The sequence below is a fragment of the Grus americana genome, chromosome 11 (genome assembly GCF_028858705.1).
Source record: "Grus americana isolate bGruAme1 chromosome 11, bGruAme1.mat, whole genome shotgun sequence".
NCBI classification, from domain to species: Eukaryota; Metazoa; Chordata; class Aves; order Gruiformes; family Gruidae; genus Grus; species Grus americana.
In genome coordinates this window covers 11,042,764-11,062,043 of record NC_072862.1, presented here as the reverse complement: position 1 = coordinate 11,062,043, position 19,280 = coordinate 11,042,764, and the positions used below count along the sequence as shown (strand labels likewise).

The 19,280-nt window shown below is 42.1% G+C and overlaps 1 protein-coding gene across 5 annotated transcripts in view; it reads left to right on the top strand.

Annotated features, from left to right (window-relative positions):
* SETD5 (SET domain containing 5) overlaps positions 1 to 19,280 on the top strand; it is a 67,407-nt gene that overhangs the window by 31,999 nt on the left and 16,128 nt on the right. For 4 of the 5 annotated variants that reach the window (XR_008578854.1, XR_008578855.1, XM_054838738.1 and 1 more), the window contains 13 exons: positions 370 to 557; positions 1,575 to 1,613; positions 3,161 to 3,403; positions 6,628 to 6,720; positions 8,278 to 8,426; positions 8,751 to 8,868; positions 9,298 to 9,407; positions 9,693 to 9,939; positions 10,144 to 10,224; positions 12,506 to 12,769; positions 13,654 to 13,974; positions 14,653 to 14,895; positions 18,401 to 18,530. Coding sequence is in view for 3 of the 5 variants with exons in the window: in XM_054838738.1 (XP_054694713.1) it covers positions 370 to 557; positions 1,575 to 1,613; positions 3,161 to 3,403; positions 6,628 to 6,720; positions 8,278 to 8,426; positions 8,751 to 8,868; positions 9,298 to 9,407; positions 9,693 to 9,939; positions 10,144 to 10,224; positions 12,506 to 12,769; positions 13,654 to 13,974; positions 14,653 to 14,895; positions 18,401 to 18,530 (2,226 nt within the window). In the remaining 2 variants the exon portion in view is untranslated. The remainder of the gene's footprint in view (positions 1 to 369; positions 558 to 1,574; positions 1,614 to 3,160; positions 3,404 to 6,627; positions 6,721 to 8,277; positions 8,427 to 8,750; positions 8,869 to 9,297; positions 9,408 to 9,692; positions 9,940 to 10,143; positions 10,225 to 12,505; positions 12,770 to 13,653; positions 13,975 to 14,652; positions 14,896 to 18,400; positions 18,531 to 19,280) is intronic. The other variant, XM_054838739.1, reaches the window with a different exon arrangement.

Below are 19,280 nucleotides of genomic sequence, written 5' to 3'. Positions count from 1 at the left end.
CTTTCTTTCTACAAGACCTTTGTCTTTTGGCTGCTGTAATCATCTAACTGTGATCAGTGCCCGCTAATGTTCTTTGCCTCCCAACTGCTGGGATTTTCTCCTCTCCTTCTGCCTCACCTCAGTTAGCTCTTGGGAAAATCAGATTATCTTGTGAACAAAAAAGGGAAACGTTCATCAGTGCCACTCTGTGAGATAAGAGAAGTTTGGGACACCTGTTCCCAGTTTGGGTGGGAAAACTGAGACGGTACAGTTTTCTCAGGGAAGAGCTATGCAGGGTCATCAAGTCGCCTTGATGATAGTGGACATAAGGGTAAGCTGTTCTCCCCAGGATGAATAAAAACGTTGTTAACAAAGTACTCCTCTCTATAGGTGGGGACAGCAGTGCAACTGAGAGCTGGGATGAAGAGCTATCTCCCTCTACAGTGCTGTACACAGCTACACAGCATACCCCTACAAGCATCACGCTGACTGTCAACCGTGTCCGTAGAAGCAAACCTAAGAAGAGGAAGAGGAGTACAGAAAAAGCTCGCACTGCTCCAAAGGCCAAAAAGATCAAGGTATGTGGAGCGAGACAAGGTTGCTGCTAAATGCTGTGTGGTATATTGTTGAGAGCAGGTTGACAAGCTGGCAGTAGACAAGCAACTTTTGTCCTGTAAGGAGTTGCTCTTTTTGCTGTAATAATGTGACACCTTGTATTTGTGACCTGCTAGAGTATGTGGCTGTTGGTTTAAAAATTACCTTACTGGAACTCCACCTTTATTTCTCAATGCTATCCATTCACACTCAGAGCTTGGACTCATGTATTTTCCCTTCTGCTCCATTAGGATTTGGGGAAATAGCTACCTGCTTGTGGCAAAGGGGCAATCTGTGAATGAATGAAAAATTAAGGGAGCATGGCATTTCTTAAGCAGGCTATGTTAAGGAATCTGAGCTGCAGAGCTTCTTGGCACTGTTCTTCAGCAACATAGTGCTTGTGTGGAAAACTATGTAGGTAGTGATGAACATTTGTTGAGGGATGACTTTACTGGCTTGTTTGTGAGGCTTTGGGGACTGAAATAATTTTGGATTACTTATATTGGAATGCAAGTGTGTGAGCAGCTGGTTCTTTCCCATCATCTGCTAGCTTTACTGTGATTTTCCCCAGGTTAGGTTTCCCTGGAAGTTCTTGTGGTAGGCACTGATTAAATGAAAGACTGAGAGCAAGGGCCATGTGAGGTCTTCAGGTTTTTTTGTTGTGAACCAGCTTGATTCTGTTGCTGGCCCTTCTGTCAAAGCAAGTGGAGTTAGTCGGGACGGTTTTGATTTTGATCTTGAGTTTTTTACTAAGTATGAGGCAGGCCTTTTTAGTTCAGAAATCCTGGCTGTCAAGTTTTTCAGCAGTTTCCACTGGATTTGCATTGCAGAGTCTTTTTGTTCAAATCCATTGCTTCTTGTGTAGGTCTTCCTGTAATTCTTGCCATCTCTTGTTAAGGATTGGTCTGTTGGAGTAAGTTCTGGTGTGGTTCTGGGAACTAATTCTGAGGAAATGTTTAATACTTTTTTTTTTTCTCTCTCTCTCCTTGTTCGGGGGGCAGGCCTTTCGAGAGGGCTCACGAAAGTCTCTGAGGATGAAGGTGAGTAGAACTGAGAACCCTCTGTGGTGGTAGTGGGGTTTTTGCCCTGTATTTTGTGCCTGTCTTGGTTTGCCTGGGGAATTTCTGATTGTGGGACCAGCCTCAGAATAATCTTAAGCCTTACCATGCACCACAAGCAGGCCTATTCAAAAGGGTATCACAGGAATTGCCCCTTGAACCTTGCTTTTGCTTCAGATAGCTTTCTGTAAGATAATGTCATCCATTTCCAAGAGATATGACTGATTCATGACACTTGGGAGCAGGGCATTTGATGTAAGGGATGTGGAACTGGTTGTGGTCACTCTTCTGTGAGGTCAGTTATCATTTGATTGCATCCAAGCCATTTTAATTAAGCTTGGGCATCATAGTACAAAAGTTTAACGTTGGGAGTCGCTAGCAGTGTTGCCTTGTTTCTCTCTGCATCCTCTCACTAGGGATGGATGGGACGATGTATTTATCTCTGACTTTCTGCAATATTGGTAGGTGTGGCTATCCAATAGAAAGTTTATTTAACAAAAAAAGTAGACTTGCACTTTGAGCCAAATGTGTTCCTAGAAACACAAGAGGTGCCTTAAAGTTCACTCAATTCCATCTGACCCCAGCACTGTAGCTGACAGTGGCTTCTAGCGGGTGGCTCAGAGGAAATGGGACAATCCTGTGGTGTGTCTGTCTGTATGCACCTATCTCCATAGTACGCAAATGCCTTGAGAGGGTAAAAATGCATGAAAATTCTTAATGCTTTTAATATATATGATGAAAATAATGATTGTTCTTCATCAGTCCTTGTGTCTAATACCTCAGTGTCAGGTATGTCTCAGTCCTTTATGAAGCCAGTTGAGTTACTGACCTCTGGTGTATTATTTGTTGAATTTCTTCAACTATTGTCAAGTAAAGAATGAAGCTGAATTTTTTTTTTCCTACCAGCTTCTTTTTTCCCCCCTCCCTTACAAGATGTATAAGTGGATTACCTGATTTTGCCCTCTCTTCTTTACACTGCTTAGGACTTGCAGTTTTAACCCTCTGGGTATTAGCTTATGCTCTACATTCAGTTTCTTGAAACCCTGATGACCATTTAGCTAGAAGGTTCAGAAGTATTTTTGGATCAGTCACCACAAAGATTGAGATGCAGTCAGCATCATCTAGCATTACGTTGGACATGAGTGGGTTGACTGTAGGACAAGCCTACATGAGATTTATCTGCCTTTGTGTGTTCTGTTCTTTTATTTTTTAATCTTAGTTTTTTAAGTCACTCTGGAAAAATAATTTTTTCTGGCCATGTCCTAGCTTAATTTTCTTGTATGTAGCAGTGCCAAGTACCAACTCTCAAGAGGTCTTAGTCCTGCACAGAGTTCTCCATAGATTCCTAAGCGTTACTGTTGTACAGTGTTCTGGAGGATTCGGGTTCTGAAAAAGCTGTCCTCATAACCGACGCTTTCTTAGCTTGGAATAGATTTGCCTTTTTTTTGTAGCATATTCATATGCTCAGAGCACTGTGGATAGTTTTTCCCGTTGTGTGCTAGCCATTCACCCTTTGCTGTTTGGTGCAGAATTCTCCTTCGGAAGCGCATGCCTTGGATGAAAACACAGCTGAAGGGTGGGAGAATCGAATACGACTCTGGACAGATCAGTATGAGGAAGCCTTTACTAACCAGTACAGCGCTGATGTACAGAACTTGTTGGAGCGTCATCTAAACTCTAATAAAGAATACGTGGGCAAAACTGCTATGCTAGACACAATCAACAAAACAGAGCTGGCCTGCAATAATACTGTTATTGGGTCCCAGATGCAGGTAAGAACTTTTGTGACAGAAGCGGGGTAGGTCACGTCCTCTGGTTTCTAGACGTAAGGCATGGGCATGGGTGAGCGATACCGTAGCTGGTCATATAATTTCAGACCAATAGGCATAGATTTGATATAAAAGGGAATAGAAGAGATGTCAGTACCAGGACAGATTCAAAAACACTTGCATTCAACCACATCAGTGTTGCTAAGTTGGGGATATTTTGTACAGTTCTGTGATACAGTTCACAGGTATTTTACCATAAATACTTTCGGTCACTGAATGGCTTGAGGCAGAACCAGATCTATCACTTGCTTGAGATAGGAAATTTCCTGCTTTCCAGATGGGTTTTCCTGTCCTTTTCTTTTTTCCTTGGCTCATGTTGTGTGGAAAGCTATTTTAAAGAACCTTTAAACATTATTTCAATGTTTCGGATTATTATTTGGACTCTGGTAACTTTCAAATACTGCACAACTACAGTTGATTTCAGGGAACTGTCTCTCCTCACCTTTTCTCTTCCGAGATGTGCAATGATTGGTGTCTTGCCAGCTTTATAGAGTGCATGTAGACAAGGAGAAACAGGAAAAGGATGTGTCTGTGTGGTGTATGTCCTCTCCACTGCTCTTCTCAGCTGACATTTCATCTGGTCCATGCTTTATTGAACAGAGAGCAGCACTCCCACTGAGTTCAGGCTTTGTAGAGTTTCTTTGTCCAGGAGATAGGTGCAACTGAAAAGGATGGGCTCTACAAGAGATGTGGGGCACCCCATCCTCTAGAAGGGGAGCAGAGTCGGAAACCTGAATATCAAGTATATGTTTGTGCTTGAATCATTCTTGTTTATATCAGCTGATTCACCGCTCTGTGAAGTTCACGTGCTCCCTCCCACCTTTCCCTTTCCTTTCATGTAGGTGAAGCACATCAGGCAGAGCACAGCAGAGTGCAGAAAGAGGACTTTGGACACAAATTCCTTCCACTCCTGTTTCTAGTTCTGCAATAATAAGACTTCTGTGGGGGTTGGGGAGAAACTCTTCTACTTGGCTCTATGAGTAGCCTTCCTAAAGAGAGCAAGGGAGGAAATACAGGGAAGAAAAAGTCTGCTTTTCTAGAAATCTTAATATTTTCTGAGTCTAAATGTAAACTCTTCTATCTGCTTCACATGAGTTTTAGGAAAAGCCCTTAAATAAGTAGTAAAACATACGCTGTTTCCCTTTGTCACCTTTGTACAGATGATTATGAAAGATACCATAGATAAATGTGCTTGTTCTTGTCATGCTTTCTTGCCCTCTCCCTTCCCTGTACAGACACAGGTTTTCCCACAGGGAAAAGTGGCCAGCATTCCAAATCAGAAGACTCTAAATGCTATGTATACCAAAGAAACAAAAAGATAGAAAGTTGCAAAACTTCATAGTGCACTGCAGTTACTCTAAACAAGCTGTAGGTCGGTACCTATCATTGCGTGTGCTGGGAAACTATAAAGGGAGTTTGTGGCTTTGTAGTTCCTCTTGGATACTGAGGAAAGACCGGGTGGCTGTCCCGGGATGCTGCTTGTCAGCCCTTCTGTCCTTGTTTTCTCTGCTCAGCAGATGCTGGGGAGTGTTGCAAGGAGGATAGCCTGCGCAGGTGTGGAGTGCGTGGTCTCTCATCTCGTGCTTTATATTTTTGTTCTGCTCATTTGTCTCATCTTTGTTAGACAAACTGTGAGAGGGCTTCTTGGTTTGCATCAGTTGTCTTTTAGCTAGAGATCATTACTGTATGTAAAAATAGCTTTTCTGGGAGATAGGGAAATAGGTACTTTGAGCTAGGAAAAAAAATTAGGGAGGTCATGTCAATATGCGGATAGCAGCTGTGTGTAGAAGATGGGTATTGTAACTACTCTGTTTGGACATGAAGACTTTGGAGAGAGGAGAAAGGAATAAAAATAAAATGTTGTGTATGCCCTGCATACTGTCACAGTTGAGAGAGTTGCTTGGCTTGGGTAAACAATGATCCAAGTGTATTCCCTGTATACTGTACCAAAAAAAAAAAAAAAGTGTGACCTAAAAGCGGAGATGGGTTAAGAAGTTTTGCATGCAGGATATGGGATTTTGATCCTTAGAATGTTTTGAATAAACCAATTTCTCAACTGTCCTAATGATGCAGAGGGAAACTTGTGAAAACGTGAAGCTCTTCAGTTCCACAAATAAAATAATCTTAGTGCTGGCTACTGCCAGATGCTTGACAAACTGAAAGCTGTGAATCACTTTTCTGCCTGCTGTTGCCAAACCAAACCCAGGGTCAGTATTTGCCCTGTGTTGCCTCTGATAATTGCTGACTTGAGCTCAATCCCCTGATTGATTTCACATTCTGAAGTGAAGAGCAAAAGGGCCTTTATAAAATAAAGCCACTGAGTATTATGCAGATGTTGCTCTGCAAACATATTGGAACAGTTTTGTCTGATTAGCAGTCAGCAGTCCCTAGCCTATGACATGAATAAAATCATTTGTTCTTTTCACACATGAAAGCATGGCAGCTAATCCTCTTCATATTTCTAAATTCAGAGAACAAAAACAAACGGAGCTAGGGTCTTATCAGAATAGCTACGAGATCATTCCTGTTTTACCAAACTCGGATAATTGTTAAGTTTTACAGATGCAGAACTTTTTTCCTTCATGAGCTCTCTTCTCCCACCACCCCACCTTAACCCACCTGTGTTCCCCAAGCTGTTTTCCAGCATCAGGTGAACAGTAATACAAGTCAGTCACGGGCCAAAGGTGAGAGTGAAGGCTACCAGATGTTAACTTACATCTCTGAAAGATACGAAGAGACTTTGATAGAGTAGTGCAATAATTTAGGTTGGGAGGAATCACTGAAGGTCATCTGGTCGAACCCTCCTGTGTAGGGTCAGCTTAGATGATAAACTGATTATAACAGCAAACAAGTGGTAGTAGAGAAACAAAATTATTAAACTGGGGATATGCTTGTGTCTCAGTCCTACTTTATCTACTTTCACCTTATCTCCTTCTGTCACACACTAACAAATCTAGTCCCATTTATTTATTCTCTGTTACCACAGTTGGATAGTACAAAGTGTATCCAATGATTTTAAAATAATTAGCCACAGAAAACTCCTACTACTCTTGGCAATGTGACCAGTCTTATCCTACAGTTCGCTCATGTCATGGGTTTGTTGATCAGAAATCAGGGCCAGCAGCGTGGCTTCTTAGTCTGGAAATAACATGTTTCTTTTATGCCAGTTTGGTGAACTTGGGGAATCCTCTGCGAGCTCCTATCAGTACCTGAGATATGAAGAGATGAATGACACCCTGCAAGGCTTTTCAGAGTCTCCGGTACATACGTGCAGGTTTTTCCGGTTGCCAGCAGATGCAGTGGTATGAAAAGAGAGATACCCCATAGGCATGATAAATGTAGCACTGGGTATATCTCGAAGAGGAGATCTGGAATACCAAGATCATTACTTCCATCTGCATAGGTTTCAAATGAATGTTTTTATAAAGCTATCTTTATCCTGGACCTGAGTGAGAGAAGTCAACAAATAGATCTTACTTTACTGGCTGATCCAAGATCTGCAGTATAATGTCATATTAAAACAATGAAAGTCATCTTCTTCCCAAAGAGGTTGAATTCAGAGCGCATATAAGATTGCTACAAAAAAAAAAAAAAAAGTCTGTGGTTCAGTACGTTCACATGGTCAGGATGGAGGATTTTGTGTGGTTCCCAGTGCTGAGTGCTGCCTTAATGCCTTAACTTTATTTTCACAAAGTTAGAACTTTATATGTTCTGTCATTGTCCAGACTGAACCCCTTCTTAAGCTAATGTGATTTTTATCCATTTGAGCTGACTGCTCTGTAGCTGTTTCTAACAAGAATTTTATCAGGAAGAGTTGGGAGAACTTGCATTTAATAAAAATACTGTATTTTACTTCTAATTTATATAGATGACTGTCATTATTATTGAAGTGAGAACACTTATGCCTCAATTCACTCCGGAAAAGTATCAAAACCAGGTTCTTATGCGCAGTGAACAGCATGCTTAGGAAAAAGCAGGCACAGCTCTTGTAGTGAGACAGCCAGCCACCTTCATGTAATTTTTACTTGGAGAGGTTCAACCTGTTAAGCAAGAAAAGTACTTTGTTTTTTATGGAAGAAGTCTTTCTTATGCCCTAGTGCTTATAATATCCCCTCCATTATTCTGTAAAATGTGTCGTCTTTGAATGTCTGTGCTTAAAGAATGTTATGGTTTCATACTGTCAAGACACCTTGTTGTGAAAATCCATTGTAATAGAGCCGTAGACTTTAACATAAAGAAGGTTCAGCAAACTGTCACTACTTAGTTAAAAATGCATTTCTTCATGTTAAAAAAAAAAAAAAAAAATCCACAGCACTAGGTGAGCAGGCAGATGAAGAGAAGTTTCTGGATGGAGATAGAAATTGCCAGCTTAAGTCTTTGGCTTGTTAGCTAGAATTTACCATCGTCTGCAGAAGGAAAAGCTTGTGTTTTTTCCTCTTAACATGTGACAACTCACAATTTAGGGAGGATTTGAGTTATTCTGGCTGTGAAAGTGGCCATAATTGCAGAGCAGTTCTCCGTTAGCAGCAACTGACAGGTCTGGTTATGCCTCCTAGCTGCAAGACTCAAATGCTTGGTCTGATGGATTTGTGAGACTTACTGCTGAAGGAAAGGAATAAATACTTTTTGCTCTTGATAAATACTATCAAGGTCATTGGTCATTACTAAACTATTACAGAATAACCAATATATTCACCTGGCAGAATTTCTGTGTGTTGCTACTAGACTAATTTTTCTATTCATGTAGGTAAAATATTCTTCATGAGTTAGAGGCCTTTGGTTTAAATTCTCATATTTTGCTCTGGTTTTTGTTACAGCTGCAGCTGGGAAGGGTGACTCGGGTTCAGAAGCACCGGAAGATCCTGAGGGCAGCAAGAGACTTGGCACTAGATACCCTTATAATTGAGTATCGAGGGAAGGTTATGTTACGACAGCAATTCGAGGTCAATGGGCATTTCTTCAAAAAGTAAGAGTACTATGAAGTGATTAGTATGAGAGCATCATGGCACGGAGAGACTTGTGTCTCTGTGGGATATGCACACTGACGGGGCCCTTGTCAGCTGTGCCATCTGTAGAAATGTGAAATCAAATATACAACCTCAGCTTGATGCTCTGCTTATGGACCAAAACCCTCTGCAGTAGATCCGTTAAACTGTGATGATGGAAGTGCATAAGCCTCCAGAGCAATAGCACTGACGGAAGCACTGCTTCCGGTGACGTGAGGGATACCTGTTATAAGTGCCATGGGAATTGGGTATTTTGGGATTGAGACGTTCTGTTACTTCTCCAGGCCATATCCCTTTGTGCTGTTCTACTCCAAGTTCAATGGCGTTGAAATGTGTGTTGATGCCCGCACCTTTGGTAATGATGCCAGGTTCATCAGGCGTTCCTGTACTCCGAATGCAGAGGTAAATTCTTTCTTCACCATCACCATAATTGCAAATGTTTTGCGCAGGCTTAGTGTGTTCCCTTTTCATGAATATTCAAATTAGAATGCAGCAAATGGGGTAAATTCTCTGCATCTTGTGCTTATATGATGGTTTATACTGGGAAGATGAGACCAGAAAATTTGGGAACATGATTTTTTTCTTGGGAAGGAAAAGGTTTCTATTATGTCTTTCCTTTGGCTGCAGAATGATAGTTAGGGTAAGCAGGTGGTAGTAAGTGTTAAGTAGAAAAGCACAGGATGAGACAGAACATTGTCTTTTCCCTATGGAGAATGTAGGCTAATTATTCATGGAATAGATAAGAGCTACTTTGCAGGAGGAGGCTTCCCTCTTGGAAGTAAGAAGTGCGACTTGTGGAGATGTTAGTTTCTCTCTACTTTGTTTAACAAGGTTCGTCATGTGATTGCTGATGGGATGATCCACCTGTGTATCTATGCTGTTGCCACCATTGCCAAGGACACAGAGGTTACCATCGCCTTTGACTATGAGTACAACATCTGGTGAGTCCTTCACCTCACCCAGGAGCTCTCCACTGCCCTCCTGGACTGGACATCTTCCTCCAGCCCTTTCCTCGCATTCTACATTTTGCTCCGTTTTCTACTGAATTGCATTTTCCGGCTATTCTGTCCAGTTCTGCTGGCATATTCTCCAATAGAGGCCATAAGGTAGCCTGCTGTCCTTGCTTTGGCACGTGGTGAGATGTTTAGTAGGAGATGCATTGAATGTCTCTGTACAAGGGTTGAGAAATGAAGAGTGACACGAATTATGTTTGTGTTTTGGAGCAGCAACTATAAAGTGGACTGTGCGTGTCACAAGGGGAACCGGAATTGCCCTGTGCAGAAACGTAGCCCAAATGCTGCAGAACACCTACCTCCACCTGTTTTAGGCACACTGATTGGGGCAGAAACACGCCGGCGAAAAGCCCGTCGAAAGGAACTAGAAATGGAACAGCAGGGCATTGCATCGGATGAGAACAGTAGTCAACAAACAGAGGAAGTTCCTGAGGGACCTGCAGCAGTCAGTGACAATGAGGTAAAACCCTTGACACCTTGTTATATCTATTTTTATCATTCAGTGGTGTGGGATCTGCTGCAATACAGCACTGGGGTCTTCAGAGCAGAAACTGCAGGAGCCCTTTTTTAAACCTGTAGCACCTTAGATTGTGAAGGGAATCTTGATAATCTTAAAACAGTACCAGATTTTGTTTGACATACTAAGTCTGGGCTTCTCTTTCAGGTGGCAGAGAAGGAGGAGAAACAAGAAGGGGAGAAAGAGGAGCCTGTAGATGAACAGGGAGCCTTGGTGCACAACCGACGGGCAAGTACCTCTCTGAATCTAGGAATCATCCCCCTTAGGACTTGCTACATGCAGTGGCCAACAGGTCCAGTTGGTTATTTCACTTGTTTCAACACAAATTCCAACTGTCAGTGATCTTCAGTAATTTGATTTAAAAAAAAAAAACAAAACAGCAACAAAAAAAGCCCAAAAACCAGGTTGACTGCACATCACAGGATTTATGTTAGAGTACTGCAGATTAGAAGGTACAGGACAGATTCATGTCCTGGTTGAAAGGTTTAACTCTTACTTTCAAGGCTATTCTATAGTCTAAAACATACCATTAACAAGACAATCAGCACCAGGTTCAAAAAAGGTAATTGCACCCTTTTATGTTCCTGCTGCCCTTCCTTAGTGCCAGTGCAAGTACTTATGGAGCCATATGATGAACCAGAACCTGATTCTTGTTAAAACTTGACTCATTTTGCTGGGTTAGTTTTGTTAACGTATTTCTGTATGGGTTCATAAACATGTTGCCATGTGGGAAAAGGGTAGGATCAAGTGGCAAAAGTAGACCACCAACAGTGTTATTGGCACAAGTCAACAAAATTTGGTATATTCTTTATTAAGAAATCTCTTCGTGCTCCCAAATCACGGTTATCTTAATCAGTCTTCTTGATCAAAATATTTCTTAGTGCTCTTGGATCTTTAATAACACAGTCCCTTCTCTGCCTCCTTCTGTACTGAGTAAAGCTGTTTGGTTTTTGGGTTTGGGGTTTTTTTGTGCCTCTTATGGCACCTGGGATTGCTCCCTGGATTAGAAGAGTTTATGCATGCGAATGGAGCTGTTCTGGCTTTACTTGATTTCTTGATTTTATTTTTTTTTAATAAAAGAAAACAAACACAAACAAAATCAACCAACCAAAAAAAAAACTGAGGAAGAAAAAGTGCTCCCATCTTTCTACCAGCCAACAAATGTCTTGGAGCTAGGAGTTCCCTGTCTTTCCTTTGTTCACCAAATACCTTAATCACCCTTCTTTCTCTAATTGGAGATAGGGATCTTCCATGTGTAAATTTCCTGAGAATGCTTTAAATGTTAAGATAGCTGCAGCAAATTGCAGAGCAGAGGGGCATCCAGAGAGACATCCTTGGGATTATCTCATGGATATTTTAGAACAGGCAAGATAAAGCAGTCAGTTTCTATAGGAATTTGAGTAAGAGCAGTCTTCCATCAGACTGGCCTTAAGCTTGGAGGGAAGATTTCATTTTAATGCAGGGAAACGGATCTCTTTCTGGGACAGAATAGTTCAAGAAGACTAAGTGAAGTGTTTCCCATCAGCCTGTAAGTCCCGTTCCTGTATGTTTCACCATTTAATCTCCCTTAATGAGATTCAGTTTTCTATACTTGGCACCAGGTAAATACCTGTATCTATAGTTTTCCCAGTCTCTAATTTTTTTTGTATGTAGTGAATATTTTTGAACCAAAAACTGTAAAGGCCAGGCTGCTGTGATTGAGTATTGCTGTCTGCATCAAGATACTTTTTCCTTTATGAGAAGTCTCAGAAAGCACTTGACCCCACTTTTTAAAATTCACTTGATTCAGCCTGGTTTTTGCCAGTCACTGCAGCACTATTATGCTGTCTCTTACGTACATAATTAACAATTATTTCTGATACAGCTAGGTGATTAGATTTCCTGTCCTTTCTGTTTACCTAATAAATACCTTTGTTTTACCTCTCTATCCTCTTCCTGTTCTGTTTTTCTTATCCACTGTGTAAGCTGCTTAGACAAGAGCTTTTATTTTTGAGCCGGGTGATCTCCTGACATCAGGGAAGGAATGAATCTGGATCATTTTAGTCAGTTTGTGTGGTGTGTTCCACTTGCTTCAAATTACTGATTCACTCACTTCTGTTGCCTCTGGCTTCCGTTTGCTTCTAACGCATGGTCATTAGCGAGTAGCTCCACTTGTTTCCAGCTTGTCTCTTCGCTCTATTTATTCTTTCTTTTGGTTTTTAATTCTTCAAAATTATGCATTTCCTTGTGGCCGTTTTATAAATATAACTCAGTGGTATCTAAGTGGTCCTACTTAAGAACAAAGTCTAGTTCTTCTGGTTACTCTATGAGCACATGATTATGTTGTTACTCTGTGAAATTTGCCGTGTTGAAAAATGCAAATATCTGAAAAGAACTGCTTCTCTCTGTCCCCTTTCTGGCTCTTGTCATTGCTATTTGGCAGTTGTTCTCCTTGTGTTTCATCCCATATCTCTTCTTGCCTCTTCCTCTCTATTTGCAGTGCTGACTTAAATTTACTCTTGTCTTCTAGTCCCGAGAAGACAGGAAGGTAGAAGCCATCATGCACATGTTTGAAAACTTGGAGAAGAGAAAGAGGAGACGAGAGCAACCATCAGACCGTAACAGCACCGATGCTGAAATCAACATCAATTCTGAGGCTCCTGAGCTGGAGGAAATAAAAACAGAGACTCCTGAAACTGAAGATGGAAGTTCAGCACTGAGTGCTGCTGCTCCAAATGTTTCTAACAGTAACAGCAGTACTGGAGTGAACACACGACGGTCTTCACAAGTAGCGGTAAGATGAAGATAGGACTGTTTGCTAGCCTATACCAAGCTCAGATGCAGTATATCTGATCATGAGATCATTCAGGTTGGGAGGAGCTTGCCAGGGTCTCTAATCCATTCTGTGTCAGGCAGGGACAGCTCTGAGATCAGACCAGACCGCCTGGGGTTTTTCCCAGTCTTGTCTTGAGTAGCTCCAAGGACGGGGATTGCACAGCCCCTCTGGGAAACCTCTTCCAATCATGACGGTTCTCACGGTGAAAAAATTTTGCTTTGTATCCGGTCTGAGCCTCTCATTTCAGTGTACATACACTGTCTTTTGTCTTCCTATTACGCAACACTGCATCTTCTTGGTAGGCTCAGTTTGGATTAGGAAGACTACTGTTAGGTCCCCCTAAGTCTTCTCTTTGGGCTGAAGGACCCCAGCTCCTTCACCTAGTGGGCCCTTTCTGTACCATGTGAGCAGAAGTTGGATGCGTAGCTGCAGTGATTGAGGAATCCTTTTGCTTATTCTGTGGTTTTTTGGCCTGGTCTGCTCCAAAATGCATGTGTTCCCCATTATATGGCAGGGCCCAGATACTTGCCTGGAATGATATATGTCAGTTCAGATGGGGAGTAAGAGTAGTTACCTTGAGACAAGTGGCAAGTTTCATACTGCTGCTTTCTTCCTTAAGACCAATATTCTGGTTGACCCCTTAAGAACGCAGCAGACAAAATGATGAAGCACCAGCGTTTTAGCAGAGTCCCCAAAGCCATCTTGTGAGCCAACATAAACAGGGTCCAACCTGATTTTATGAGTCAGGTAGTGTCAATAAATAAATCTCAATCCTTGATCCTGTATGCAGAGAAAAGGAGTACTCTTAGAGGTGCTTGGACTAATGAGAGTTTATGTTGTAGGATGCTGTCCCTGAAAAAACAGTTACTAAGCCACCTCCAGCAAAACCCTCCAGGCCCCGACCAAAAAGTCGCTTCTCTCGATACCGGACCAGTTCAGCACAAAGACTGCGAAGGCAGAAACAAGCCAGTTCCCAGCAAGCTGAACTCGCACAGGCTGTCCCAGAGGAAGGAAGCACTGCCAGCTTGGTAACCGCAACAGATGTCAGCAGTGTAGAAGGTCCAGGAGAAGGCAGACAGTTGACGGGATCTGACCCAACTGCTGTCCTGGCTGCAGGATCTCAGTCTAATCGAGCTGCAGTAAAGTACCCCAAAACTAAAAAGGTAAATATGATCAAGTGCTCAAACTGGAGAGGAGGAAGAAAAGAGGATTTGTGTGGCCTTTGGGGAGAAGTTGGCTCAGGGGAAACAGTTCTTCAAAATAGTTGGAATGTTATGACCTTATATTTTAAGAATATGTTTGGTGTGGGAATCAGTGGCAGTATCTTTTTGGGATAGAGTGGGATGGCAGGCTGGGGGGTATTTGTTTAGGACGAAGTAGATGATGTTTAGCTTTCAGCTTAGAATTGAAGACCAAGAGAGAATGTGGCTATGGACTACAATGTACAAGCTGGGAGAAACTTGTAAGGGAAAGGAAGAAAAATTGCAGAAGCTAGCAGGCAGCTGGCACATACTGGGCATAAATCAGCCATTAATACATTTAGGCTTGCAGCTAGAAACTAGTTTTGAACAAGGTGATCAAGTTTTGGGAGAACCTTCTAATAAGATTAATGGAGCATAAAATCAAGCTAATTCTGTAAACTGGATTACCTGTTGTTGTGACTGCAACAGATGAGAGTTGGGTTTGACACAGGAAATCCTGGCTGTGTTTCCTCCTGTTGAGGAGGGAGGTTTTAGTGTGCAGGCTGACATCAGCATTGCTTCCCCATACAGCTTTGTGCCATATTGCCTTTCTTCTTCGCCTGTGCTGGTTGCATTGACACGTGTGTTTTTGTCCTTCAGTATCTTGTTACCGAATGGCTGAATGACAAGGCAGAAAAGCAGGAGTGCCCTATTGAATGCCCTCTGCGCATTACTACAGACCCAACAGTTTTGGCAACTACCCTAAATATGTTGCCAGGTCTCATCCACTCCCCGCTAATTTGTACCACACCTAAACACTACATTCGTTTTGGTTCACCTTTCAACCCTGAGCGACGTCGAAGGCCCTTTCTGTTGGATGGAATTTACAGCTCCTGTAAAAAGGTATGTTTGCTCATGTCTTAACTTCAGGGCTATATACTCATCAGGCTCTTACTGGTACCCTTGTAAAGTTGCCGTGTCCTCTTTGAGCCTATTTCCATGTATTTATGCTGAGCTGACCTTGCCTGGCACGTTGATGCAGTTTCCAGGCTATGACTGCTGGACCCTCTCCTAGCCAGAGCTCAGTCTTCATCCTTGCCTTTTACCATAGTAGAACTGTTCTGTCACTCTCTTGTTAGAAACATGTACTTTCAAATCTGCAGTGGCTGTTTATTATCCAGCAGATGTGATTCAAGGAGTTTTAATTGTTGCCCTTAGAATGTTTTATGTTACTGCTTTCACAGTCAGAGCATGGTTGGCATTGTGGGGATAGGACAGTGTTGCAAAAGACCTCAAGAATACAGCGCCTCAGTCAAGATCCATTGTCTTTGGAGAGCCTTTGTTGTTTAGCAAAGCTTTGAGTCTGCCTGTTCACAAGAGCAAGCCCACAGCTCTGTTTGGGATCATAGGCTGTCTATCTACAACAGATACTTGTGGCCATGCAGTAAGGCTGAACTGAGCCCAGCCGAGGACTTCATTCCTCTATAGATGGTATGCGGCCAATAAACACTAGCATTTACCCACCCGCAGGGAAACGGTAGCTCAGATTAGTTTGCTCAGTCAGATTTCTGTCAGAATCCATCTTGCCTGTCACCTGTCAGCTTTGCTCAGAGGCTCTTCCAGTTCCTGTGTGATTACCTGAGAACAATTTTATGGAAATCCTTTCTGATCTTCCAGTCTCGGTAGCTTTCAAAGTCAGGTATCATGTCCTGGTTTCTTTGCCTTTGAGGGAGTTTTTCCGGAGAGAAAGTTTGAACTTTGCTGTTTCCACCTTCAGCCGATTTGTTGTCGTGCAGTAACAGGCACCTACAAAAAGAAGCTAAGGTCTCTCTTGGGTACTTCCTTCATAGGTAAAGTTCCTGATGGTGCATACATGCTTGTGTGAAGAAAACCATGGTATTTTCCATGTGCCTGGGCAATCTCCCCTTGCATCTTTAAGTTGAGAACTGCAATGTTCGAGCTGCTTTTTTGAACCCTTTAACAGAGTCTTTGAGCCTTGGAGAAGAGAGAAGCATCCGGAGCAGAACTGGCAGAGTTATTCCAAGTTCTCTGCTCGGTGCACTTGCTGTACAACTAGCCAGCAAGCTCACAATTCAGTGAAAACTGTTGTCATGGAACAAGTCTTCCAACCTCTTGCTACCTTTGGCTATTCTCTAGTCATATGATAATTCTTACTGCTGAAGAGGGAATGGACTAGTCTCGCTATGGATGACTTCTAATTAGTCCACATCTTCCCTGAAACTGAGTGTCCAAAACTGGATGTTGTGTTGCAGCTGAGGCATTTTCAATGCAGAAAGCTGCTCTGTGTCTTGTAGCCTATACCAATTTTGTGTATCCCAGCATAACAGCTGAGTTTTCTTTGACAGGTTGAATTAGACTTGTGTTCAATTCATGATTTACTATGCTTGTTAGAACAACCCGTTAGTTTTCTAGCCTGTAATTTTAGAAGTGATTGTTTCTGGCTTTATATGGTACTTTGTTCTAGCCTGTGCTGTGCTGTGTCCTGTTTCTCCCCATCTATTTCCTAATTTAGTAGGAAAATCTTGAATGCTGTCTTCTAGCATGTTCTTGTTTCTCCCAGGTTGGCATCATCTGAAAACTTAAGTACACTGCCTGTTCCATTATCTAAATAATAAATAAAATACTGGAAGCTTCTGTGTCCAGAACAGATGTTGCTGAAAGTAATTTGTTAGGTTTCTGCTTTTTGAAAGTAAATAATCAATAACTGTTCTAGTAAGGGTTTTCATCCACTTTGTATGAGTTCCTCAGCTTTTTCATGGAAAATGCTTGCTAGCGCTTGTTTTTTGTAACTAACAGTCTGGATGTGTAGAACAAGTCTGCTTCTCGTGTTCAGGAACGTTTAGAAAACTCTCACAGGGGAGACCTTTTCAGCCAGCTGAGGTCTCGAAATGGTCCAGAACTGGATGACATTGCTCTCTCAAGACCTGATCTTTCTGCCTTGTCTGCTTCTGACTGCTCAGGCAGAAAGGTTGATTTATAAAGGCTGCTGAAATAGATCACATATTTTCCTGGATTGTCAGCAGGCCTCTTCCTTAAGCTACTGAGGACTGTGCCAAAAAATCTCAGCTGATGATCTCAGTTTGCATGCAAAGCGTGCCAATGTCTGAACCTCGCAAGGAAACTGAACTGCATAACCTGCTCACGTTAATCACATGTTGTACAGTGGCTTGGCTGTCAGATCAGACGCTGCATTTGAGGTAGCAGTGCTCCAGACTGGCTGGCTCTTCTCTCTTTTCCTGGTGGCCGCAGTGGAATCCACTGAGATATATTTGAACAGAGAAGAAGCATCTGCTGTACAGTAGTGAAGGCCATCAAAATAGATTCTGTCACCTGCTCTTCATCCTCCTATTGAAGTTTTCACTTTGGGGATTGTGGCTACTGAGTTTCTGATGCTCTTTCATGATAGCTTTGAGGAATCATAAGAGATATACATGTATCTCTAACAGGATACATATTGCTGTCATGCAGATGAACTGTGGATTACTAAAAGGTAAACTTATGATTTTTAAACCTCTCTGGGAGAAAAAAGGCTGGAAAAGTGAGTCCCTTGGGTAAAGTACACAAATGCACATTACAGTTTGGGGTTTTTTTCAGCAGTTTGCTGAATCACCTGGGTGTTTTCCTGTATACTGTGGCAGGTTTGGGGTTTTTTTTTTAATATAAAGTAAGCAAAGGTTTCCTGCCTGCCATCAGGAGTCAGTTTGTATCAAGATACAGGGCTAGCACACCCACTGCAGCAGCTGGTTTGCTGAGGCTTCCGTTCATGTTCACTTGCATGAAATATGACACATTCTTTATTGTCTGTGTTCAGAAGACCACTGTGACTTTTATCTCTTTTATTAGTAGCTGAAGAAAAGATTTGCCTTTACTATTCTGTTCTTGGTTTAGCTGTTCTTGAAAGCTGCTGCATGCATTTTATGAGGGTTTTTTTGCTCTAATATGCCTTAGTGGAGCAGGGGGACAGAGTGTTTGTGTTCCTGGGCAGGAAATGGCTTTTTTGCAAAAATCGGGGGTTTAAGATAGTTCATCATACTTATCTCCCTTTTCTTTTAATTAAGATTGCTTTTAATAGTTTTTAGCTGCCAGAGTTTTGCATTTTATCTATTTATAATTTACTCTCTACTTTGTGTTATTGCTGAAGACTGCTGATCCCCAGAATACATCTCATCAAGAGCACATAGTCAGCCCCATCACAGTAGGTGTTAGACTCAGCGCTAACAGCTGTGTTCTAACAGGTTCCCATCTGAGCGCATGCGAAGGAGGTAATATCAGTGTTCTGAGCAGTCTGCCCCGCTGCACAGAAGTGTAGGAGTTTGAGTACATCCTGCAAGATCACATGGAAAGTACCAGAGGGGTTGCACGTTTATGTAGTCTCGTTCTGTTTCAGCGCTGGATCAAACAAGCCCTGGAAGAGGGGATGACTCAGACCTCACCAGCTCCGCAAGAGAACAGAACCCAATGTCTATACCAAAGTAACGAGAACAGCAGTTCTTCCAGCATCTGCAAAGATGACACAGGTAAGTGCTCAGCACCATCAGGGCAGCGTGGGCGCTTGAGTTAAACTGGGGAAGCTGCTGAATAACAAAGGCAGCTGCACAGGATGACATCTTAGTGTGTACTGCTGCTTGATGGCACAGCTTTATGGCAGGTGAGAATGTTACTTTGCCATTCATTCAAATTTCTGCAGACCCCTTCTAGCTTGAGCATGTGTAAAGTTTCTCAGTATTTTCCTGTGAAAATATAATCACTTTATCTTGCATCATCAACCTCAGTGCCGTGTGATCATTTGTCCAATAGAGGGGGGGAAAGAAAAAAAAAAAAAGAGTACAATATCATCTCTTTTCAGCAGGATGCTGTTAAATGGACAACTAAATATCTGCTGACTATAGGAAGATATAGCAAAGTCTCACAGGCACGTATGTAATAAGCGAATGATTAAGTAAGTCTCAAAGATGGAGAAGCTAAAATCTGTGAGTACAGCAGCAGAATGGTTAAATATTGTGTGTGAATCTTTCTACAGAGAAAGAGGGTGAAGATCTGCCCAGTCAGGGATCAGTTTTCCAAGGACGACAGACAGGAAGCTAGACAACACAAAAATAATACAGAATTGATTATTGAAAAATCAGATGAATAGGAAGTGAACAGAATGCCAGAACAGAATGCACGTCCCTGAGCAAGACCTGAAGAAGCAAACAACTGAACCGCAGAATTTACTGAATACTTTTTTTTTTAAAAAAAACTGAGCATCAAAAAAAGATAACTCAAAT